The sequence below is a fragment of the Capsicum annuum genome, chromosome 3 (assembly GCF_002878395.1).
Source record: "Capsicum annuum cultivar UCD-10X-F1 chromosome 3, UCD10Xv1.1, whole genome shotgun sequence".
Lineage (NCBI taxonomy): Eukaryota > Viridiplantae > Streptophyta > Magnoliopsida > Solanales > Solanaceae > Capsicum > Capsicum annuum.
Genome location: NC_061113.1, coordinates 250,330,366 through 250,352,760, shown reverse-complemented (window position 1 = coordinate 250,352,760; position 22,395 = coordinate 250,330,366). Strand labels below are relative to the sequence as shown.

The 22,395-nt window shown below is 33.4% G+C and overlaps 1 protein-coding gene across 1 annotated transcript; it reads right to left on the bottom strand.

Annotated features, from left to right (window-relative positions):
- Positions 1 to 18,313: 18,313 nt before the first annotated feature.
- Positions 18,314 to 21,887, bottom strand: LOC107864827 (transcription factor bHLH162-like). Its single transcript, XM_016711247.2, has 3 exons — positions 21,727 to 21,887; positions 18,639 to 18,980; positions 18,314 to 18,382 (listed from the first exon to the last, which is right to left on the bottom strand). Exons 1-3 carry the CDS (start codon positions 21,856 to 21,858, stop codon positions 18,314 to 18,316), a joined length of 543 nt encoding a protein of 180 aa, XP_016566733.1. The 5' UTR covers positions 21,859 to 21,887.
- Between the last annotated feature and the right edge of the window lie 508 nt (positions 21,888 to 22,395).

Below are 22,395 nucleotides of genomic sequence, written 5' to 3'. Positions count from 1 at the left end.
AAGCCAAGTACACTCTTCTTGAAAGGACGTGTTGTGCCCTGACTTGGGTAGCACAGAAGTTCAAGCATTATCTTTCGTCCTATACTACTTATCTAATATCCCGCATGGATTCGTTGAAGTATATATTTCAGAAGCCTATGCCAACGGGTCGATTAGCAAAGTGGTAAATATTACTTACCGAGTTTGACATTGTATATGTGACTCAAACCGCCATGAAAGCCCAAGCCTTAGCAGATCATCTTGCTGAGAATCCCATTGATGAAAAGTATGAGCCATTAAAGACATATTTTGCTGATGAAGAGGTATTATGTATTGATGTAGTCATTATAGATGTTGATTCAGGTTGGAAGCTATTCTTTGATGGAGCCGTTAACATGACGAGAGTCGGAATAGGTTCAGTTCTTATCTCTAAGGCAGGGCAATATTTTTCGGTAATAGTGCAACTTCGATTTTATTGTACTAATAACATGACAGAATATGAAGCTTGCATTTTGGGTTTGAGGCTAGCTGTTGATATGGGAATCCAGGAACTATTAGTGTTGGGGGATTCAGCTTTGCTCGTCCATCAGATTCAAGGTGATTGGGAGACGCGAGATTTAAAACTAATACCGTATCAGATTGAAAGATCTATGTCAATTGTTTGTGTCTGTAAAGTTTAGGCATATTCTAAGAATTCACAATGAGATTGCTGATGCTTTGGCCACTTTTGGCCACTTTGTCTTTAATGCTCCAACATCCTGATAAGGCCTACGTCGATCTAAAACAAAGTTTTTTGACGAATTTTATTTTGATAAATACTTGAACAACTATTGTCATTTTAGCAAGTAACAAAATAAAGTTTTTCTAATATTTTTTTAAACTAAGCATAAGGACTATGTTCGGATAGGCTCTGAGGGGTGCCTAATACCTCCTTACTCAGAATCTTAAAATATTTTCAATAGACTAAAACAGAGTTTTATAATAAAAAATGGTTTTCTCCTAATTTTACTAAAAATTAGATGGCGACTCTAAAAATAAAATTTTAATCCCAAGAGTCACGACCTACCATCATACATCGTGTGCTATTTCAACCGGTTTGAAATAGGGCTCGACAGGAACAGTTGAGTTTGATTGATGAAAAGAGACTGATGTCGGTATGTCATGGCCAATTGTATCAGAAGAGAATGACTCAAGCGTATAACAAAAAGGTACATCCCAGGAATTTTGAAGTTGGTCAGTTGGTATTGAAACGTATCCTCCCTCATCAGGTTGAAGCTAAAGGCAAGTTCTCTCCAAATTGGCAAGGTCCCTTTATTGTGAAGAAAGTATTGCTCAATGGAGCTTTATATTTGATAGATATCGAAGGTAAAATGGCAGAAATGACTATCAATGCTGATGTGATCAAAAGATATTATGTATGATACTTTATCCTTTGTTGGTTCTGTTGTATGTTTAGTACTTGTATTTTTAAGATTGATATAATGAAGGCACTTCATTCTGCTATCCAAACATTGTGTCATCCTTTGTTTACCCCGTTGAGCTTAGTTCTATTTTCTTTCATATCCCTCTTTTGGAATCAAAACGGAGTAAAAAATAAAATATCAAGAAAAGAAGAATAAACGAAAAGCATGAAAAAAATAAAAGAAAAAAAAGAAAAAGAGAAAATTAGACCAAAACAAAGAACAAGATGATGGAACTACGTGTGACCTGATTTTCCTCTCTTGAGAGTGAGATACATAGGTTGCCCTATTCAGGGATCGGTCCAACCAAATAAATATTTTAGAGTCACCCAGTCAATAAAAACTGGGGCATGAGTTAATGTGTTGTTTGAGTCGATTCTAAAAGTTGTAAGTCCCTCCACCACTTCAAGTGTCGTTTGAGCCTCTTGCCATCCTTTTCTAACCTTATCCAAAAGTCAAGTTACAACCAAAGAAAGTCCTTCAGATCAATCTTTGATAATGTTAAGGCTAAGCATGCAATGGATACGATGATACATTATGGGGTACTACTTGTCTTCCTCAGCATAAGAATTCAGGAAAGAAATAAAAATGAGAGAGTCTTATTGGTGAAAAACCTCGCAGGCACCATAAGGCGATGGTGAGTTGAGAGAAATAAAAATGAGAGAGTCTTACTGGTGAAAACCCTTACGGGCACCATAAGGCGATGGGGAGTTGAGAGAAATAAAAATGAGAGTCTTATTGGTGAAAACCCTTATGGACATCGTGAGGCGATGGCGAGTTCGAGAGAAAAGTAAAAAGGAAAGAGATTTATTGGCGAAAGTGTTTTAAGATGTCATCAATTGAATGAGATATATGATTCCAATGGATTTGAAGAAGCAGCTCAGCGGCAAAGGAACGAACTCAACAACAAATGGGAAGTTTGGATAGGAAGATCAGGCAGCTTAATCCAAAATGCATGTCATAGTCATTGGAGTTGGTTGTCGTATTCAGATAAGTTTTCTTTTTTGAATAAGGGACATTGCCCTTTTCTTTCGTTTACATGTTTATATTTTTGTCTTTTTATGTCATTTATCAAAATAAAAGTCACCGTCATTTCTTTACACTTTAAGTCAAGTCTGTGTCAAAATAAGCGAGAAAGGATTTCAAAACTTGCTACCAGTCTTTCCAATTGTATGAAGAAAAGCCAAGGACCAGCATATGAAAGAAATATGATTGTAATTCAACACAAAGCAAAGGAAGTCTATCAACCGACAGACTACTGGATTCGTGGGAGTATTCAGATTTGAAAAGGGTGCATCTCAGAGGCATGGTAAAATGAAAATTCATTGCTTGAGTCAGAACTCATTTTTCTCAATCTGGATTCGGGTCAATGACGCGACAAGACAGTAGAAAATGTCAATAATCTGAAACAAAGATGAAAGGAACAAGTGTTGCAGCAGATGTCTGGAAAGCCAAAGTACTACAAACCACCACTAAGTTTTTAACTGACAAAATTGTCTTTGATGAAACAGGGGCAAATTTCTTTTCAGCAAGTTCAGCTACCATTGGGAAGGAATATCTGAGATTTTACTTTTTGTTCAGGACCCTCCTGAAAAATGAGGCTTTACTTTCTGTTCAGGACTCACCTGAAAAATGGGACTTTAATTTCTGTTCAGGATCCTCCTGAAAAATGAGACTTTACTTTCTGTTCAGGACCCTCCTGGAAAATGAGATTTTACTTTATTTTAAGGACCCTCCTGAAAAATGGAATTTTACTTTCTGTTTAGGACCCTCTTGAAAAATGGGACTTTACTTTCTGTTCAGGACCCTCCTGAAAAATGGAACTTTACTTTATGTTCAGGACCCTCCTGAGGAATGGAATTTTACTTTCTGTTCAGGACCCTCCAGAAAAATGGGACTTTACTTTCTGTTCAGGACCCTCCTGAAAAATAGGACTTTTCTTTATGTTCAGGACCCCCCCTGAAGAATGGAATTTTACTTTATGTTCAGGACCACCCTCCTGAAGAATGGGACTTTACTTTCTGTTCAGGACCCTCCTGAAAAATGAGATTTTACTTTCTGTTCAGGAACCTCCTGAAAAAATGGGATTTTACTTTCTGTTCAGGACCCTCTTAAAGAATGGGATTTTACTTTATGTTCAGGACCTTCCTGAAAAAATAGGATTTTACTTTCTGTTCAGGACCCTCCTGAAAAATGGGACTTTACTTTATGTTCAGGACCCTTCTGAAGAATGAGATTTTACTTTATGTTCAAGACCCTCCTGAAAAATGGGACTTTACTTTCTGTTCAGGACCCTTCTGAAGAATGGGACTTTACTTTCTGTTCAGGACCCTCCTGAAAAATGAGATTTTACTTTATGTTCAGGACCCTCCTGAAAAATGGGGTTTTACTTTCTATTCAGGACCCTCCCAAAAAATGGGAATTTATTTTCTGTTCCGGACCCTCCTGAAAAATGAGATTTTACTTTCTGTTCAGGACCCTCCCGAAAAATGGGAATTTACTTTCTGTTCAGGACCCTCCCGAAAAATGAGAATTTACTTTCTATTTAGGACCCTCCGAGAAAATGGAACATTACTTTCAAAAAATGATGAAATCCTTCTTTATTATAATCTTTGTTTGGGATAATTGTCGTTCTAGTTTTGATTCTGGTTTCAGGAGCCCGCTTGAAGAATAGGGTGAGAGAATTGTACGTCAGGAGTCTACCTGAAGAACTGGGTGACGAGATGAGAAATTGAAGAAATTGAAAGCCAGGAACCAGCTTTTAGAACAGGGTGATAAAATTGAAAGACAAAAATGGCAAGTCAGAAGCCCGCCTGAAGAGCAGGGCGAATAAATGAAAGTTGAGCAACAAAGCGAAGCATTTGAAAGCCAAGCAACAAGTCGAAAGAAATTGCAAGTCAGAAGCCCGCCTGAAGAATAGGGTGATAAAACTCGAGCCAAGAGTCAAGGAAAGCGGCATATATAGGATTTTCTAATTTCAGTTATATCTTAACTTATAATTTTGATTTGATGTAATGACAGAGCCGCGGACCGAAACCTTGATGGAACCTCACTCGACTCTCCAACTCGGTATAGTCCATCTCCTTTCAATCCTTTGAGATACCTGTCACCTGACTCCCTCATAAATTGGGTAGGTAGGGTGTCCTAAGTCAAGACTCGGTTGCCCTTCTTTCTTCTATTGCTTTCTTCGAATAATGATAGGGACAAAATTCTGTCTCGTTGTTTACTTCTTTGTATGAAAACACTTGGTGTTAACATTCAAAGGGGGCATGATGTAGACACATAATTTTGTCCCGTCAAAAATATTTCTTATTCCGATATCACACAATTTAACCCCATTTTTATAATTTTTCCCAAAAAAATAAATAACCACCTCATCTTTTACTTATTTATGAATTTATTTTTGTTTTTATTTTGTTTTATCCAAATAACAAGTCATAACAAACTTTGTCTCATTCTAATATTCCAACAATCCACCCAAGCAAAAATGGACATCTAACTTCTACCTCTCTAATTAAAAAACAACACGCTATACCCCTACCCTCACCCTTACCCCATGTGACCCCTCCCTTTTTCTTGGCCACAAAGAAATACACAATATACATATAAACTGACGGGGACCCAAATTGGGGAAGAATTTTCATAGATAGAGAATATACAACACACAATTCAAAGCCATAGAGAGGACATAGACTCCATCATTCTTTTTTTTCTCTTGCTCCTCTTCCTCACGAACAATATAAAAAAATCACTGATCCTACTCCATTTTTTAAGGAAAACGATACACACATATGCATAGAAAAAAAGAAAAAATAGAGGAGACAGCATATACCAATCTCCTCCACTGTAACAGGGGGATCATTTTTTTCATCACCATAGCTGCACGCGCTCTTCACACACACACAGAGTAGAACTCAAAAAAATGGTGAACGGATAGATAGGAGAAGAAAAATGAGGGAGAATCGGGAGAGGATCGAGAGAGAGGGAGAGAGTATTGAGAGAGAAACGAAGGAGAGAACAAAATCTGAGTTTATAGTTACTGCTCCGGCTACATAGTCGCCGGATTTTGACGGGGTCCGTCAATTTTGCCCTTCGCAGATCACTGGAGCTCAGTTTCAATTGGTTTTCAGTTCATCATTCGATCGATTCTGTCTTAAATCTCCAAATCCCATCGTCTCCTTTGATTTCTAGTTTCAATTGGATTATTATTGCAATTTTCAAATACCGAATTAGAGTTTGGTTCGGAGTCGAGGATTTCTATTTCGGGTTCCAAGTCCGGATTTTCTTAAACATTATTATTATCAACGAAATCTGTTCTTCGAAGGTCCATCTCTTAACTCTACTCTTTTATCTCGAAATTGGTTAATTTCATAATTTTGTGGTGTGGTTTTGAATACTTTGAGCAAATATTAATTGTTGGTGTGGATGACTTGTATGCCTAGTTCGAATCCTCATTGGGTGTATGTGGTTGATGTTGGATTAGATAGTCGAAGAATTGGTGAATTAGTTTTGACAATGAAATTGGGGAAGACGGGAATTGAAAGTTGATAAAAATGAATATTATTGTGTTTTGATTCATCAATTGTTGTTAAATTTGAAATGGTTATTAATGTCATTGAACTCGATAGTATCATGTGTTATTCCGAGAATTGATAGGCAAATCTTAGGTTTGGGTAGGCAAATTTAGAAATGGTGAATTGTGGAATGTTTGGAATATGTGTTGAATGGTTTTGTTTATCGCATTTGGATTTAATTGTATTATTTGGCCGGGGAATACCCCGAAGTACTTGTATTATTTTATCCGTGAATGCCTCGAAGTATTTTGTACTCGGAGGACTTCCTTGATGAAGGCCCGAGGCGTCAGGTGCATGGGAGCGTAGTTAGGATTAGTGTAGGTTAGATAAGATTTATTTTCGCATTTTTTCTTTCTTTTAGGGACTATTTAACTCGGACTGGACTTTATTTTGGTCTTTAAACTCTGCTTTGAACTCTGTTTGATTTGTTTGTTGCTTGTTTTACGTGTTTTATGTGGTTTATATATTTGTGATGTCATATTAGCCGATACGCTTCATCAAGCGACCGTGGTCAAACCACGAGATCGAGGGATGCCTAACACCTTCCCCTCGGTCAACAGAATTCCTTAGTCGGAATCTCTATTCGCAAATTAGTTTTAGAGTCAAAACTGTTTTGAAAAAGATTTTCAAAGGTGACTTGATACACCGGATTATGACTAGTGGCGACTCTGAGTTTTGAATGTAAAATCATCCTTTTTCGAAATAAAATTTTCATCTTCTGTTACTTAATAATGAAAACCTTTCAAACTTAAAATCGAATCTTTTGGGGTTAAAAAAGGGGTGTGACAATAATATTATTACACTGTATATACTCAGCTATAAGTACGTTTTAACAAACACAAACCTACAATATTTTCTTAATATATTTCGGCCAACTCCACTTGCACTTGTGATCTCTCATAGAAGTCAAGTCAAATCCATCAAAATCCAGACTTTTGAAGAACTTCATTTTATTTGAGAGAGACGTTACCAAAGTGGCTTATTGCTAATATGTTTATAATTTAGATCTGTGGGCTGTGGCAAGCTTTTTTAAGTAAACACCAAATTAAATGGAGATGTGGACGTCTCTCCCAACATCCCATATGTTAGAATCAATTGGTACTATCTAATTACTTAAACGTGCTACATATGTTGGTAAACTAAATAATCAAACCCAAAATTAAATAAAATTATGTTGACTGTTGACTAATAATGTATACAGCCATCAACCTAGATTTCAATAGTGAGTAGTCACTCTCACCAAAAAGCATATGTATAGTCAAGATTCTTGACTGAATACTTGCTTCCTCCATATTAATTTATTTATCTAATTTTCAATTTAAAAAGAGTTTAAAAAAATTTAATTTTATAGTCTTAAATGAAGACATAAATCAGATTTTACCAAAATAATCTTTAATTTTATAGTATTTAAATATGTACGCAAAAAATTGAAACTATAAAATAACAAAAAAGACATTTTTTAAAAGAATTAAGATCAAATTAAAACATACGAATTGAAACAGATGAAATGCATTAGATGCTTACTTCACTGCAATGATGCCATCCATGCATACTCACTAATAGAGTAATTGGATTCTTGTAACTATCAGAATCCCTAATTTTTATTCCTTATGTTAAATTTGGAATCATTTGAATTTAGCTGCATAGTAGCTGGAGTCAATAGCAGCCTGGAGAATATATCCACCAGGTCGTCTACGTACCTCTGATAGCTGATTGACACATACTATTTTCTTCTGTCTCTCTCTCCTTTTTTTTTTTTTTTTTTTAAAAAAAAAGAATTGAGTTCAATTTTTATGCATCGATTAGGTGTTTGGTTTGATGTATTATGTGAAACAGGTGTGATGAAAAAGTAATGTTTTGGTTTATATCTTAAATTTTGTATAACTATACGTAAAGGATTAATTTTTCGAGAATTTTATTAGCGATTTAAAAATTTGAATTCCAAAGCCGTATGCATGACTTTTTTTTACGTGTTTCAACAAGTGAGATTCTTGTTTAAGTTCTATCTCCACCATAGCAGATGACTAAATATTCATAAGAAATCCTAAAACTGCCCTACCCACCCTAAACTTTTTTTTTTTTTTTTTTTTTTTGGTTTTACAAGAAAAATTGTGAGGATTGGGTTTATTATGATAAACAGACTCAGTTGGTGTAAGGCCCAAAATAAAGAATCCAATCCATCATTCAACGAATATGGGCCTGAGATTTTGTATTGGTTCGTTTAATTTGAGTCGGACATTACTAGTTTACATGGTCCAGGAAAAACCATTTTAAGATACAGATAGTATATGCTCCATCTGTTTCATTTTATATGGTATACTTTAATCGAACACAGAATTTAAAAAATAAAGAAAAACTTGATGATGTTTATCAAATTATTCTTTATTAAAAAATGTATTACTGCTATCATTAATTAAGTGGAACCAATAAGGGTAAGAGTGAAAATGTGTCTTTAAATAATTACCAAATAAGAAAAAATGACATTCTTTTTAGAACGGACCAAAACGAAAATGTTGACACATAAAATGGGACTAAGGGAGTAATTTTTATTTGAAAAATTTCATAACACCAAACTTATCTTTACTAAACTACGTAAATTCCTACCCTTTATACCCTAAATACCTTCTTTTTTAAATAGTCGGATACATTCACAAACTCATAAATTTTTGAATATATAATTTTAATTATATATTTTTCTTTGATCTAGAATGTATTATGTATCTCGACCAAATAGTTTTAGAAATAGATGTATCTTAGCAATCAATATTATGCATCTCAACTTCAAAATTACATATGCGAGCAAAAATGGAGTAATTAACTATTACATTCTTAAATTCAAAATTATGTAATCGGATGCTAATTATGTATCCAAAAATTACCAAATAAGGAATTATTTGTAATTTAACAGAGAATAGCACTAGAAAGTAATTAGGGGCAAACTTGATAATATTTATGCATGTTTTACCTTTTTTTACCTTCTTTACAGCTCACACCCCTTTTGCTCCATTATCTCATAGTTATAGCATCACAGTATTGTAGTTCTTTAAAAAACATACTAATTTCTAAAGATGACAATTAATTTTCATATAACCAACGGCGGAGTCAGAATTTAAAGTCTGTGAGTTCCGAATTTAAAGCATAAAACATCAAAAAAAAAAAAAAAAAAAAACATACACTGCTAATGGGGTTCAAACCCACATCCAAGAGGTAGGAAAGGCCTAAACAGTGAGCCTTCTACCACTGGCCAAGTTATTGCCTTTATTAGTGGGTTCGCACTATATATATATTCAGAATTTAGTAGTATAAATATAGGGTTTATGTAAAAACTACTGGGTTCGCCTGAACCCCCTAGGATACTGTAGCTCCACCCTGCATATAACATGCATTCTTAGGTGACAAGATTTTCAGACAAAAAACCAAACAAATAAGAATTGCATTTGTGTAGTTAAAGTTGCAGGAAAATTTTTGCAATATGATTTGCAGGGCAGTGAGTTCAGAGTTGCACTCACTCAACATTCATCCCACTCTACTATTTGTTGCAATTTTTTATTTTTTTTTAAAATTTTACTCATAAATTTATACTCTCATTGAAAGTATTGAGTTTAACTGAATTCAATACTCAACATTTGTCTCAGCTTAGCATGTAAGTCAGTGGTGGAGCCGCATGTACTCAAGGAATTTCAATTACATCATATAGCTAGGTGCGTAAAAAGTTTTTTTTTTATGTATATATTAAATTCTCTTGACTTCTTTAATTTGTGAAAATTATTCTCATTATGAAACGAGCGCTCTTTTTCTAGGAAGGAGCTAATTAATATATCCGTTGCCTTGTTGGACTGTTATAAAAGATTATAGCATCACATGGAATTAAGATATATGGATCCACCATCATATTTTAAGCTAAATTAAGAACGAAACTCAAAATGATGAAACTGAAGCAAAAAGGACAGTCCAACCATCATTTTATAAGTTACATTACTTTTTCTATGTTGCTCCAACTTTTCTAAACTGCTTTCATACTTGTGTAGGATTCACCAAAAATACACTAATTTACACCTCTGAATTTATAGCCAACGACAAATGTCTCTTCGAAAAATTAGATGTTTCTTTTTTGAAAAGGTATGTGCATTTTCAGAAAATAATTGCCTATAAGAGAAGAGAGGATTGTTTGACACCTTCATTTTTCATTATACTTAAAGTACACTTTGAATTTTTCTATTTCTTAAGATATCTATCCTTCTTTGGCAAATTTCAAAGCTTGCCTACTACAATATCTTCCATGATGCAGATGCTTATTGATAGAAAAGAACGTTGTTTCCAATAAATTTTATTTATTGAAAATAAACTTCAACCACAAATAAAAATATAAAGAAATAAAAATATTTTTGATAAATGATGTGAGTACAAATCTGTTTTTTGTTTGATTCTTCGTAATTCGAGGGTCGTCGGTAGCGTATTTCTCGAACGTAGAATATTTGAATTTGATCTCCATGAAAGGAGTGTTTGTAGATCTTTTGAATTTGATATCCATGAAAGAAGTGTTTGTAGATTATTTGATTATCATCAAGAAGAGAGTTTTTGATTTTTTGCACTTTCGTGAAAAACCTTATTAGGCTCCTCTTATGTACATAAAAATTTGGTTAATGACAAATTATTATTAGAAAAGAAATTAGAAAAATTCTTTTAGAGAAAGAGTTTCGTTGCTTGGTGTCAAACTAGGATACGCGGTAGAAAAATGGAGGATCAATTCTTTTTTTTTTTCAAAAAAAAATCATCTCGGAGATTGTTAATGCTTACTCTAAAACTCTTCGATTACACAGTAGTGATATTTGTTGTTTATTTATGAACATATCCATGAATTTTTGAGATGTTGGAGACTACTTATAAATATCCATGAATTTATAGAATATTAGAGATCTTGATCTCTTTATGAAAGGGACTTTGGAGATGACTCTTCAAGGATATTTGCCCCTATATAGGCATAATTCGGGGTTTAGGGTAGAGTAACCTCCAAGAACTCTAACACAAATTGGATATAGGCATAACTCTAACACAAATTGAATATTTGCATAATTCAGGGTTTAGGGTAAAGTAGCCTCCAAGAACTCTAACACAAATTGAATTCTTCTTGTAGAGCCCCACAAAATTTAAATGTTTGTCAAGAGTGTTGTAAATTTGATGACGAGTCTTGAAGTACCCATAGAGCTTTCATCTTTACGATCTTGCGGCTACGGATTTACATATTTGATTATTTATGAGAGAGGAGATAAAGGCAGATTTGGTCCCACTGAATGTGTCCGAATTTGTTTTCAATAAATTTTATTTATGAAAAATAAACGAATATTTTTGATAAACAATGTGGGCACAAATCTGTTCTTCCCTTGATTCTTCTCTCTTGATTTTCTCCTCGAATTTGTTTTCTATAAATTTTATTTATGGAAAATAAACGAATATTTTTGATAAACAATGTGGGTACAAATTTGTTCTTCCCTTAATTCTTCTCTCTTGATATTCTCCTCTCTTGATTTTCTCCGTAATTCGAGGCCATCAATAGCGAATTTCTCGAATGTAGAATATTTGAATTTGATCTCCATGAAAGAAGTGTTTGTAGATTTTTGAATTTGCTCTCTTTTGAATTTGATCTCCATGAAAGAAGAGTTTGTAGATCTTCTTGATGTATTTGATCATCAAAATTTGATCATCAAAAAAAAGGTTTTGATCTCTTTATGAATATATACATGAATTTAGAATTTTTAAGATGTTGGAGATTTATGAATATCCCATAAATTTATGGAATATTAGGACTTTGGAGATGCCTTATGAATTTATGGTGTCACACCCCTTTTCACGTACTCCAAAAAAAAGATTTATTTTAAGGGTCGAAAGGGTTTTATTATTTAAGTGACAAGAAATGAAAATTTGTTTTGGAAAAGGATTATTTACATTTTTTATTCAGAGTCGCCACTTGGCATAATCCGGTGTGCCAAGTCACCTTTGGAAAATCCTTTTCTAAACCATTTGACTCTTAAACTGATTTGCGAATAGAGACTCCGGCTAAGAAATTCTGTTGACCGAGGGGAAGGTGTTAGGCACCCCTCGATCCCGTGGTTCAACCACGGTCGCTTGGTAGAGTGTATCAACTATTTTGGCATTACGAAATGTATAAACCACACAAAAACCACGCAAAATAATCAAACAATAACAAAACAAAATAAAAAAAAATGTAAAGTCCAGTCCAATTATTACAACCCGAAATAAAAATACTGAAATAACCTACACTAGTCCTAAACCATGCTTTACCCGATGTCTCGGGCCTTGATCATGAGCATCCTTAGCGTACAAAATTCCTCGGGGCATTCCCCGGTGAGTAAATACAAATTACCTCGGGGCATTCCCCGGTTAAATAAATACACTTTTCAAATACGATAAACAAAACATTCAACAAATATTCCGATCATTCCCACATTACATCAATCCTAAACTTGCCTACCTGAGCTTACTGTTTGCCTACCCGCTCGACAACATACCGTATTCAACATCAACAATGTATCAAAAGTATCATAATATTTACTTTTATCAGTTTTCGATTCCCGTCCCCAAATTTATTTCAACCAACATGATTAACACATGCTTCGATTTATCAATTCACTTTTCAAAATCCGAAACCAACATCAACCAACACATAACAAAGATTCAAATTTCAAAAAAACTAAAATGGACCCATAACAAACAAGTTATTCACACCCATAACAAATAACTAAAATTCCAAAAATAGAATAGAGAATGAGATGAGAAATGGACCTCAATGCTTTATTGATTAACTGATCTTTTCGAATAGAACCGCCTCCAATGGAACCTCAACATCGAATATCAATCACGACCCAAATCATCAACTTCGGTCCCTTTTTGTTCTGTTTTCGCCAACCCAGACCAGATTTGAAAATCACAGGACCCGAACCCACTTTCCCAATCGTGTATGTGAGTGTTTGGTATTGTTGGTCGACCTACGATCTACGTCGAGCTTCAACAGTGACTGGAAGACTACGGGGACGATGTTTCAGACGAGAGTGATGAGGAAGAAGTGGATTCTGGCAAGAAACTCACCAGAATAGTATAAAACAGTGGTCGTTCTCGCTGGTTTTCCCCGATTTGCTCCCCTTTTTCACTGTTTGCTCTCAATCTTTCTCTCTCTCTCATATCCCTCGTTCAATCTCACTATTTGAGCTCTCAATAATCTCCCCCCCCTCCCTCTGCGTGTAGTGGTGTATGTATGTGTTTTGATGATGAAAAGGGAGAATGGAGTCTCTATTTTTTTTGGTTTTCTCTGGCGAAGAAGAAACAAAATGGAGGCCTCCTGTCTTGGTTTTCTCTCTCGTATAGTGTATATATGTGGGTATGTGTTTAATTGTAAAAGAGAATGAAAATGATCCGTGTTTGCTGTGTACGCAACGTCTATATGAAAGAAGGAAAAATGGAGGCCCTTTGTTTCTTTTTTTGTTTTCTTTAGGTTGCTGATGGTCCTTCTTGTGTGATTGTGAGAGTATATATTGTAGAGTGAATTGTGAGAGTGGGTGGGGTAGTGGGTACACGCGGGTAGGAGTAAGGGGTAGGGTATGGGGTGGTGAGGTGGTGATTTGTCATTTTCTTATTGGAGAGGGTTGTTAGGATGTTAAAAGAATAAAAGTTTGTTAGGGATTTTGTTGAGATTTACTTTTTTTTTTGTATTTTTGTGGGATGTAATCACGTGGGTGAGGATACATGATATGATAAGGTAAAAATGAATAAAATCAAACTTTTGAGAGGGACAAAATTACGTGTCTACATATGGAATATGCCTCTTCAAGAGATATTTGCCCCCTATAGACATAATTCAGGTTTAAGGGAAAGTAGTCTCCAAAAACTCTACCATAAATTGAATTCTTGACCCACAAAATTTAGATGTGTTTGTAACTTAAAAAAGGTATATCAACAACCCGTTTCCATCGTATTTCCAAGTACAGAAAAGAATCACAATTAAAAGAGAGAGGAGAATTAAGATATACAGATGTTGAATACGTACGTCAAATGTAATTGTAAAGCAAGTGTCAATAACTAATAAGCCGCAGTGTATGAAAGAATATTGCACTGTGGTTGGGTAGGAGATTTGACGACAAACAAGGATAATTAAAGGAAAAATTGTTGAGTCCTAATAATTCAAATTGGAGAATCACATCACGATTCACATGTCACAATTTTCATTCCACGTGTGCCAACATTGTTCACAAAGAGAGGCGGCTATACTATTTTATCTTATCCTAAATAAGTATATATACCAAGGAGGCTTAACACCGGTTATATCTATCATGAAATATCATGACAAGAAATGATCACTCTATCTTAAATTCAAACGCTAGCTGACGAGGAGAGAAAAAAGTCAAACCATATGATGAGATCAAATCACTCATGAACCCTATTTTACAATAAACGTGGGACAAACTCAACAGCTACGTATGTCCGGGCCTGCCAAATAATATAAGGTGTAAATCAACTCTTATAAGGTTTGTTTTTTCTTAAATACTATACAAGGAACTGTTATATCTCTTATCCATAGCCGATATATGACTCTTTTAAAGTCTTAATAATATTATTATTAGGTTTTAATTTGTTGAAGGATGACTGAAATGAGCGAAACCGTTTATGTCAAGTCTAAACTTTTATAGTTATTGTTTTCTTTTTTGGTTATTATTTAACAGTAGTGGTTACCATCTCTTTAAAAACCAGAGAAAAGCATTACCTTTTTGCCTGTGGCTTTATGGAGCATTTATATTCAAACAATATTATTGTGGACTAAAATCATCATTCATATAGTCATAGTATGTAGTTATGTACTCTGGAATGAAAGATATACTTAAAAAGAACACTATATAGACATAAATTGACGTGCACAATTTTTTTTTTTAATTATATCAATATTTAAAGAAGCAAACAATACTATAACATCGTACAACAACAACATATCCATTGTATTTCTACAAAGTGGGGTCTAGAGAGGATAAAGTGTACACAGTCTATACCACTACCTCAAGTAAAGTGGAGAGGCTATTTCTGATTGACCCCGACTCAGGATATATAACAGTATAACAAATAAATAATATAAAAGCACACAACAAGATGGATAACACACTGCTAGATAATAAAGAAAATAAAACACCAACAAGGTACTATAATAAACTATGCATCCAAAATTATAGACATCACCGAAACACCACGAACAATAAATTGCAGGCACAGATACAAACAAAGCATTCTTCTCTACTATGGTGGCTGAACTCCAACCCACTAACCCTATACCCTATTCCAAGTTATCCACACCTTACTATCAAGGGTCATGTCGTCCTCCGTAGCAGTAACTGTTTTATATCATGCCTCATCACCTTCCTCCAATATTTTTTCGATCTACCTCTACCCCGCCTAAAATTATTCATAGTCAGCCTCTTAATATGTTTTTTGAAAAAAAAACAACAATTCAAAATAAAATCTAAATGTAAAACTTTCTCATATAAATTTTATTAATCATGAGTCACATGAAGAACATTGTTAACTCTTCCTACAAATAAAGTAGAAGACTTTTATTAAAATTAAAAAACTGAATGTCCTACTAACTTGTTAGTGGACTCCTCCTATAACTAAATAACTAAGGACTCCTCTATAACTAAATAACTAATAATTCTAGAATACTGTTGCAGTAACAGATGCAATATCCAACACTCCTCTTCTCTTATGTTGTGCAATCTAGTAAAGTTGGTCCTCGCTTTGTTCTTCCACAAGTAGTGCTTCTGAATTATCTTGAGTGTCTTTGAATTTGCAGACTTTTGTGACATGATCCTTTTGTTTGCAATTTTCACATAATGCATCAAATCTCCACTAGCAAAATTTTTCTGTGTTTTTTTTTTTTTTTTGCAATATTTGCAAAGAGGTTAATCAATTTTTTTTTTGGTGGTTTACATAAAAAATGCCTTCAACACTTTTTTCTTCCCTGTAAGCTCTCTTCTTTGCTCTTGTGCTTGAAGAACGCTTATCAATGCAGCAGGAGAGATGACGGAGAGATCTTTAGACTCTTCCAAAGCGGAGATTTTGGACTCAAATCTCTTAGGAATAGTCATCAAAATTTTTTCAATTATTCTATTGTGTTTAAAATCTTCACTAAGCAACCTGATTCTATTGACAATCAAAGAAATTTTGTCAAAATACATAGTGATTGTTTCACTTTCATGCATCCTAAGAGATCCAAAATCTCTTTTCTAATTCAGCATTCAAGAAACCCGATTTTATTGACAATCAAAGAAATTCTGTCAGAATACATAGTGATTGTCTCACCTTCTTGCATCCTAAGAGATTCAAAATCTCTTTTCAAATTCAGCATTTAATTTTGTCTGTCTCGTTCACTTCCTTGGTACTCCTTTTCACCTTTTTCCCAAGTTTCTTTTGTTGTTACACATGTTATGATTTTAGAGATAATTGGATCAACAATTGAATTTTGAATTACAGTTTTTGCTTTATATTTTTTGGATTCCTCTTCTGAGTAAAGTTTGATTTTGACAGCCGAAGAATTTGCAGGGAATGGTTGTATAGGTTTGTCTTCCTCTACAATTTTTCACAAATCATAAGTTTCAAGATAAGATTTCTCTTAGCTACCCAAATTTGATAGTTTTCACCAGTGAAGATTTGTGGGGCATTGAAAGAGAGAGTACTGCTTGTCATGGTTTGAAAAATAAGATTTAAAATAATATGAGTTGAAAATCGAATAAAAAATAGCCTTAAATTAAAAATAAAAATGAGGTTTAAAAATAGTCCTACAATAAAAATTAAAGTAAGGATTAAAAATAGGTTGAAAATAAGCATGAATTAAAAATTGGTTGAAAGTTTCTCTTCAATGAATTCACAGATCCATGGTACCACTTTTGGGATTCAAAATCGAGAGGGCGTCATGCTGAAGCTTAAAGTTTGCTAATCAAGACGGTGATAATTCAGATGACAAATAAAAATATACTAAACGAACATATTATTGATATTATTGGCCAATTGGCTACACATGAAAATTACTATTAAAGAAAACATAAAAATTATTGAGAGAAAATCTCCCCCTAAACAAAACTCTTAAACGACTAAGTTGTGGATGTTATTGTGTTATGACTTGAGAAGAGAGATATTCTATTTATAGAGTTACAAAACTCTGTCTAATAAACTTAATAGAAATCTAATAGAAAAGAGATCTTTTCATACTAGTAAACCTTTTCTACTAAGAAATCTTTTCCGAGTAAAATACAATTATGGTAGAATTCAAGTAAGCTAGGAAATTCACGACAAATTCTAACAAATTTCTCATTGGCCTGAAATTTTTTAGCAAAATTGATCATCATCTTTTTTCTTCATGTAATCTTCATCACTGCTGCCACGGTAAAAAAATAAAATTTAAAATATTATGGATTAAAAATAGTTTAAAAAATATCTTATTTTTATTTTTAAAGATAAGCAGCAGGAATGTTGAAAATATGTTTTAAACTCCTTCTCCATATGTAGCTAGACAAAGATCTTCATTATCATCAAATTGGTTGCAACTTTGATCTAAACATGTCTTCAATAGAAAACCATCTAATCATTGAACCAAAAGCACTGATACCACTGTTATGTTTTTAAGAACAGAAAAACAAACAATACAAAATAAAATTTGAATGAAAAACTTTCTCATATAAATTTTATTTTATCATGAGTCATTAGATCATTGGGTAGGTTTTATAATTTTGTCTCTATTATTTCGCCAAAGTCAATTCGTATTTGTAAGCTGCAACTTGATGCCTAGATCCTGATAATTATATTAAAAAGTTATCACCAACATAATTCATTATTCAATGAATAATTTGAACACCTATTGTTTAATGAGAAAATAGAAAAGTTTTAAAATTTATTATGAGGTTAAGGACATGCGTTTCGATTTAATTCACTAAGAGGTTGTTTGGTTACACAAATAAAATTGTTAACTTCTCCTACAAGTAAAGTAATAGGCTTTTATTAAAATTAAAAAACTGAACGTCCTACTAACTTAATTATTGAACTCCTCCTAAAACTAAATAACTAATGACTCTCCTATAACTAAAGAACTAATTATTCTAGAATATTGTTACAGTAACAACAGATGCATTATCCAACACCTCTCACACCTTCATACTACAGCATCCATGCATCTCCTCATCACTTGATAACATTAAGGAAAATTGATCAAGCAGAGCTTAAACTGACTATAACATCATATTATAAGTAAATTTAGGACACCAACATTTGTAATCTCAAATGGACCCTTGATGCATCTACCCCTAATCTCGTAATTTTCACCTGCAAACATTAGATAAAAGGAAAAGCATTGTTAATTTAGTTGTCAAAATTAACTAGCTATGTGCATTATTTTCCTATCATCTTTCATACTACTAGAACTTACATTCCATCTATTTTATTTTATGTAGATAAATAGTCTCATTAACGAAAAATAGAAGGTTTAATTGTTACTAAATATAAAATGATGTCATTTTCTATGTACCTGATTAAATAAAAGTGTCACATAAATTGGGACAGAGAAAGCATGAATTATCACCTGAGCATGGATCGTATAATAAATTGTATCTCCAGTTGTTGAATAATTAGCGGTAACAACTTGAGCTCCTTCTTCCTCTATGATTTTTATAACCTCTTGCAATGTGAAGTTCTTTTGTAAACCACAAGTTGAAATCACCTCTAGAGTTGAACCCAACTCTCTAACTTCAACCATAGGTGTTTTTATAGAAGTATAAGCTGTTGCAGGCATGAATTTCTTTGAATGATCACCCTTCCCTTGTGCTAGCTTTTCCTTCCTTTTCTTTAATACAGCTACTCTTTCTTTTAATTCCTCAATGTAACTAATGGTTTGATCAATTTTGTCTTCTTGTGTCAGTACCTCCTGAAATTGTTAAACTAGCAAGTCATGGTAAAGTAACAAGGGTGAAAAAGATTAACTAAATATATAAGATTCTATTCTATGTTGTTGGTAATATGAAACTACTAATTAATTTTTTTGTCCATTATGCTTCGCGATACTAGTATCCCCACAAAAATAGTCCAAATTATTAAACCAAAAACAGAGTGCTCAACTTCTAAGTGCGATGTACAAAAAGTAGTATAAGATCAAGCATATATACGATATAGTCCAACAACGACATACTTTGTGTAGTTTCACATGTAGGGTTTGAGTAGGCTAGAGTGTACGTAGTACACACACCTTACGGGCTTACCCCTACCTCATGGAGACAGAAGAAGCTGTTTTTGAAAGACTCCCGGCTCAAGTGCAACAAATCAAAGTAGTCATATGTAGGGTGAGTTTTACTCTATTAAGTCACCGAACTACTTAGGTAAGCCTCCTTACAATGTAAGATTTGTAATCATGAAAATAAGACCGGATGCCTATTTCAATAAATAAAGATAACCTGATGGCTGATGATGGAGTATAAAAATAATACTAGTAAAGTACATAACTTAAAACTTATATACGTGACATGATATGTATGTCAAAACTCAAAGCGCTATTCAAGATGAAGAATCATCTGATAATGAATTTGATATTTGAAATAGTACTGTTTTACTAGTTTCAGTTTTGGTTGGCCAAACAATTTTGTTCAACGACAAACAGTAGCATGGTTTGATAGCCAAAATGACAATTTGCCTTCACTAAATCAACACAATGTACATTGAAGTTCTCAAAATTATGAGTTTGAAAAATCGAGCAATCAAGAATCGACTAATTTATACTGTCACACTCCAATTGAGTTAATGGATAGGTAAAGAGATTATATATTTTTTTCTATTCTTTAAGGATTGCTATAGAATTATAAAAATTATAATTCTATTATTCTTTAGGTGTTACGTCTTCCCAGATAATCCTACATTGACTCAATTCACAGAAATTGTGAACAACAATGAGCTAGCTAATAACATAGTTGATGATGAGTCGGATAAATAATGACGGTGTCACTCATTATTTTTTTTCTTATAAGAAATTTAAACGAACAACTATTTATGAAAAAAAAAGTGTTCCGAGAATAGTGAATGTTGCTCTTGATGAATAAGATAAAATGGAGTGAACAACAACACAAATTTTATAATTGAAAAAGCTGTACCATTTCTCAAAAATTGAAGTGACAAAACATTCAGGATTATTAATAGTGTGATGTATAATCAGTTATCAGTCGAATCTTTTAGTGGAAAAATCATGTTTGCCCAAATAAAAATAGTTTGTCCATAAATGGGCAAACTATTAAAAAAGATTTATGAAGATGTAGTTTGCCCATTTTTGGGCAAACCCTAAGAACATTTTTTTTCCTCTGCAAACGTTCACAGACGGTGTTAATTGTAGTTTGCCCATTTTTGGACAAACTGTCCGTTTTGGCACATAAAGAAAAGGACTGTCCGTTTTGACTCCTATGATTGAGAAAGTGCCCCTTCTAACTCCGAACTCATTAATAACGCATATTAATCATGTCCTATGTATGATGTCAAATCTATAGTAGATGTCTCATAGTACTAATTAATTAATAAAATGATTATTTTTTTAGCTAAGAAAAAATCAATGTCTATGGAATCATTCAGGTTAATTTGCTATTGTTAGAGGGACTGGAGGATTCGAAGTTCAATTGCATATATACTAGTAGGGCAGAGAACCTTTTAAGGTCATTTAAAATGTTAAAAATAACAAAAATGATTCTTAAAATTCGACAGATTGTTGAAAGTGAGAAGGTAAATGAAGTTGCTAAAAGCAATATATGTAGCACTGTGGTTTTCATGCTTATCCCTCTCTTTCTTTCTCCATCTTAATTCTTAGAGCATTTTACATCTATTAAAACAAAAAAGAGCTAGACTTTCTAAAATTAGGGTACAGTAGAAGGTGGTAAAACCAAGTAACTTTGGTCCAAACCTTATATTATCTCAAAATATTCATTTATGGTGTACAAACTATTAACCTAAAACTCAATAACCTAAAAGGTGCATAAACTTCAAATTTTGGATTTGCATCTGTGTCTACGCGTGATGCTAACTTGATCCTAGGGACTATTCCGGTACATATTCATCTATTGTGTACAAACTATTAACCTAGAACTTAATAACTTACAAACACTAGGACCCAGAATTCACAAACATCGAATCCTGGATTAATCGCCTCGATCTCTCGATAAGTGATCGATGCTAGCTTGAATCTATGGTCTATTTCTTACGTTTATTATAACCTTATGAGATTAATATTTGGACAGATCAAAAGGTGGATCTATATATTTGAGCAAGTTCGATCCAACACGTCTAACTTGCATTTGAACTTGAAAGATCGCCAGATTGGGTGGCAACTGTCAAGTAAATTATAATTAGAAAGCCGGAGAAATTTTCTCCTCTCCATCACTTAACCTAGAAAATAGAATTTGATTGAGATAATATTGATTAAATTACGTACCATGCATGTTGTAAGATGAAAATAAGATCTTGTGTGTGTGTAAGAGATCTGGACCACGACAACAACAACAACAACATACCCAGTGCATGTAGTCCCACAAAATGCGGTCTAGAGACTGGAGAGGGTATGTAGATTGTACATAGATCTTACCTTTATCCAGTGTAAGAGAAATAGGGAAAGAGTGAAATTATAGGGTTTATATTTATAATACCTTAGAATGGTGTGGAGGAATGAGAGAAAAAAGTTTAGAAGAAAGATACTTCATTTGTATTCTTCTATTTTTTTCCTGTGTTTTCCTGTCTAGCCTTTCTGAAGTAGTAGCAACAATATTGTTGTATTCCATTTTTAGTTGTAAGGGTTTTGATGGACAAGGGATTGTAGCAAAAGCGTTGTGGTTGCTGCTTATGTGGGGATCTCCTGAAGTTTGGAAAAGAGAAGAATTATGTATGTTAGTTAGTCAATATATATACTCACATCATGAAGAGTAATGAGATGGATATATTGACTTTTTCAACATTTACACCGCCCAATCTTAGAAATCAAATGTCTAATCAATATAATTACTCACTTCCCTCAATTAATGCTTAATTTTATGTACTATATATAGTCCTAGCTCTTGTTTGAATTTCTTTCTTCTGCATTTCTACGCTTCCCTTAGTGAGAAGGTTAATAAATTTGCCCAATACCAATTAGCCCTTCTAAAAGTTTATTAATATATAGTTCAAATTTATCCATGAAAATAAGGAAAATTATTAGGTACTTAAACAAATTAAAAAATAAAATTTAGTAAAACTTGCACGAGTTGAATTATGAACCATTTGTTATAACCCAATGATGTCTAGTTTTGTTTAGGCTCTAGTCTTACTTTGTATGGGGAGAG

Excerpts from the sequence above, each read along its gene's own strand:
- LOC107864827 (XM_016711247.2), bottom strand. The coding sequence starts at position 21,858 with ATGGAATACAACAATATTGTTGCTACTACTTCAGAAAGGCTAGACAGG. Across the intron at positions 18,981-21,726 it reads TTCCTCCACACCATTCTAAG|GAGGTACTGACACAAGAAGA; the intron begins GTATTATAAATA and ends TAACAATTTCAG. Across the intron at positions 18,383-18,638 it reads ATTATACGATCCATGCTCAG|GTGAAAATTACGAGATTAGG; the intron begins GTGATAATTCAT and ends TAATGTTTGCAG.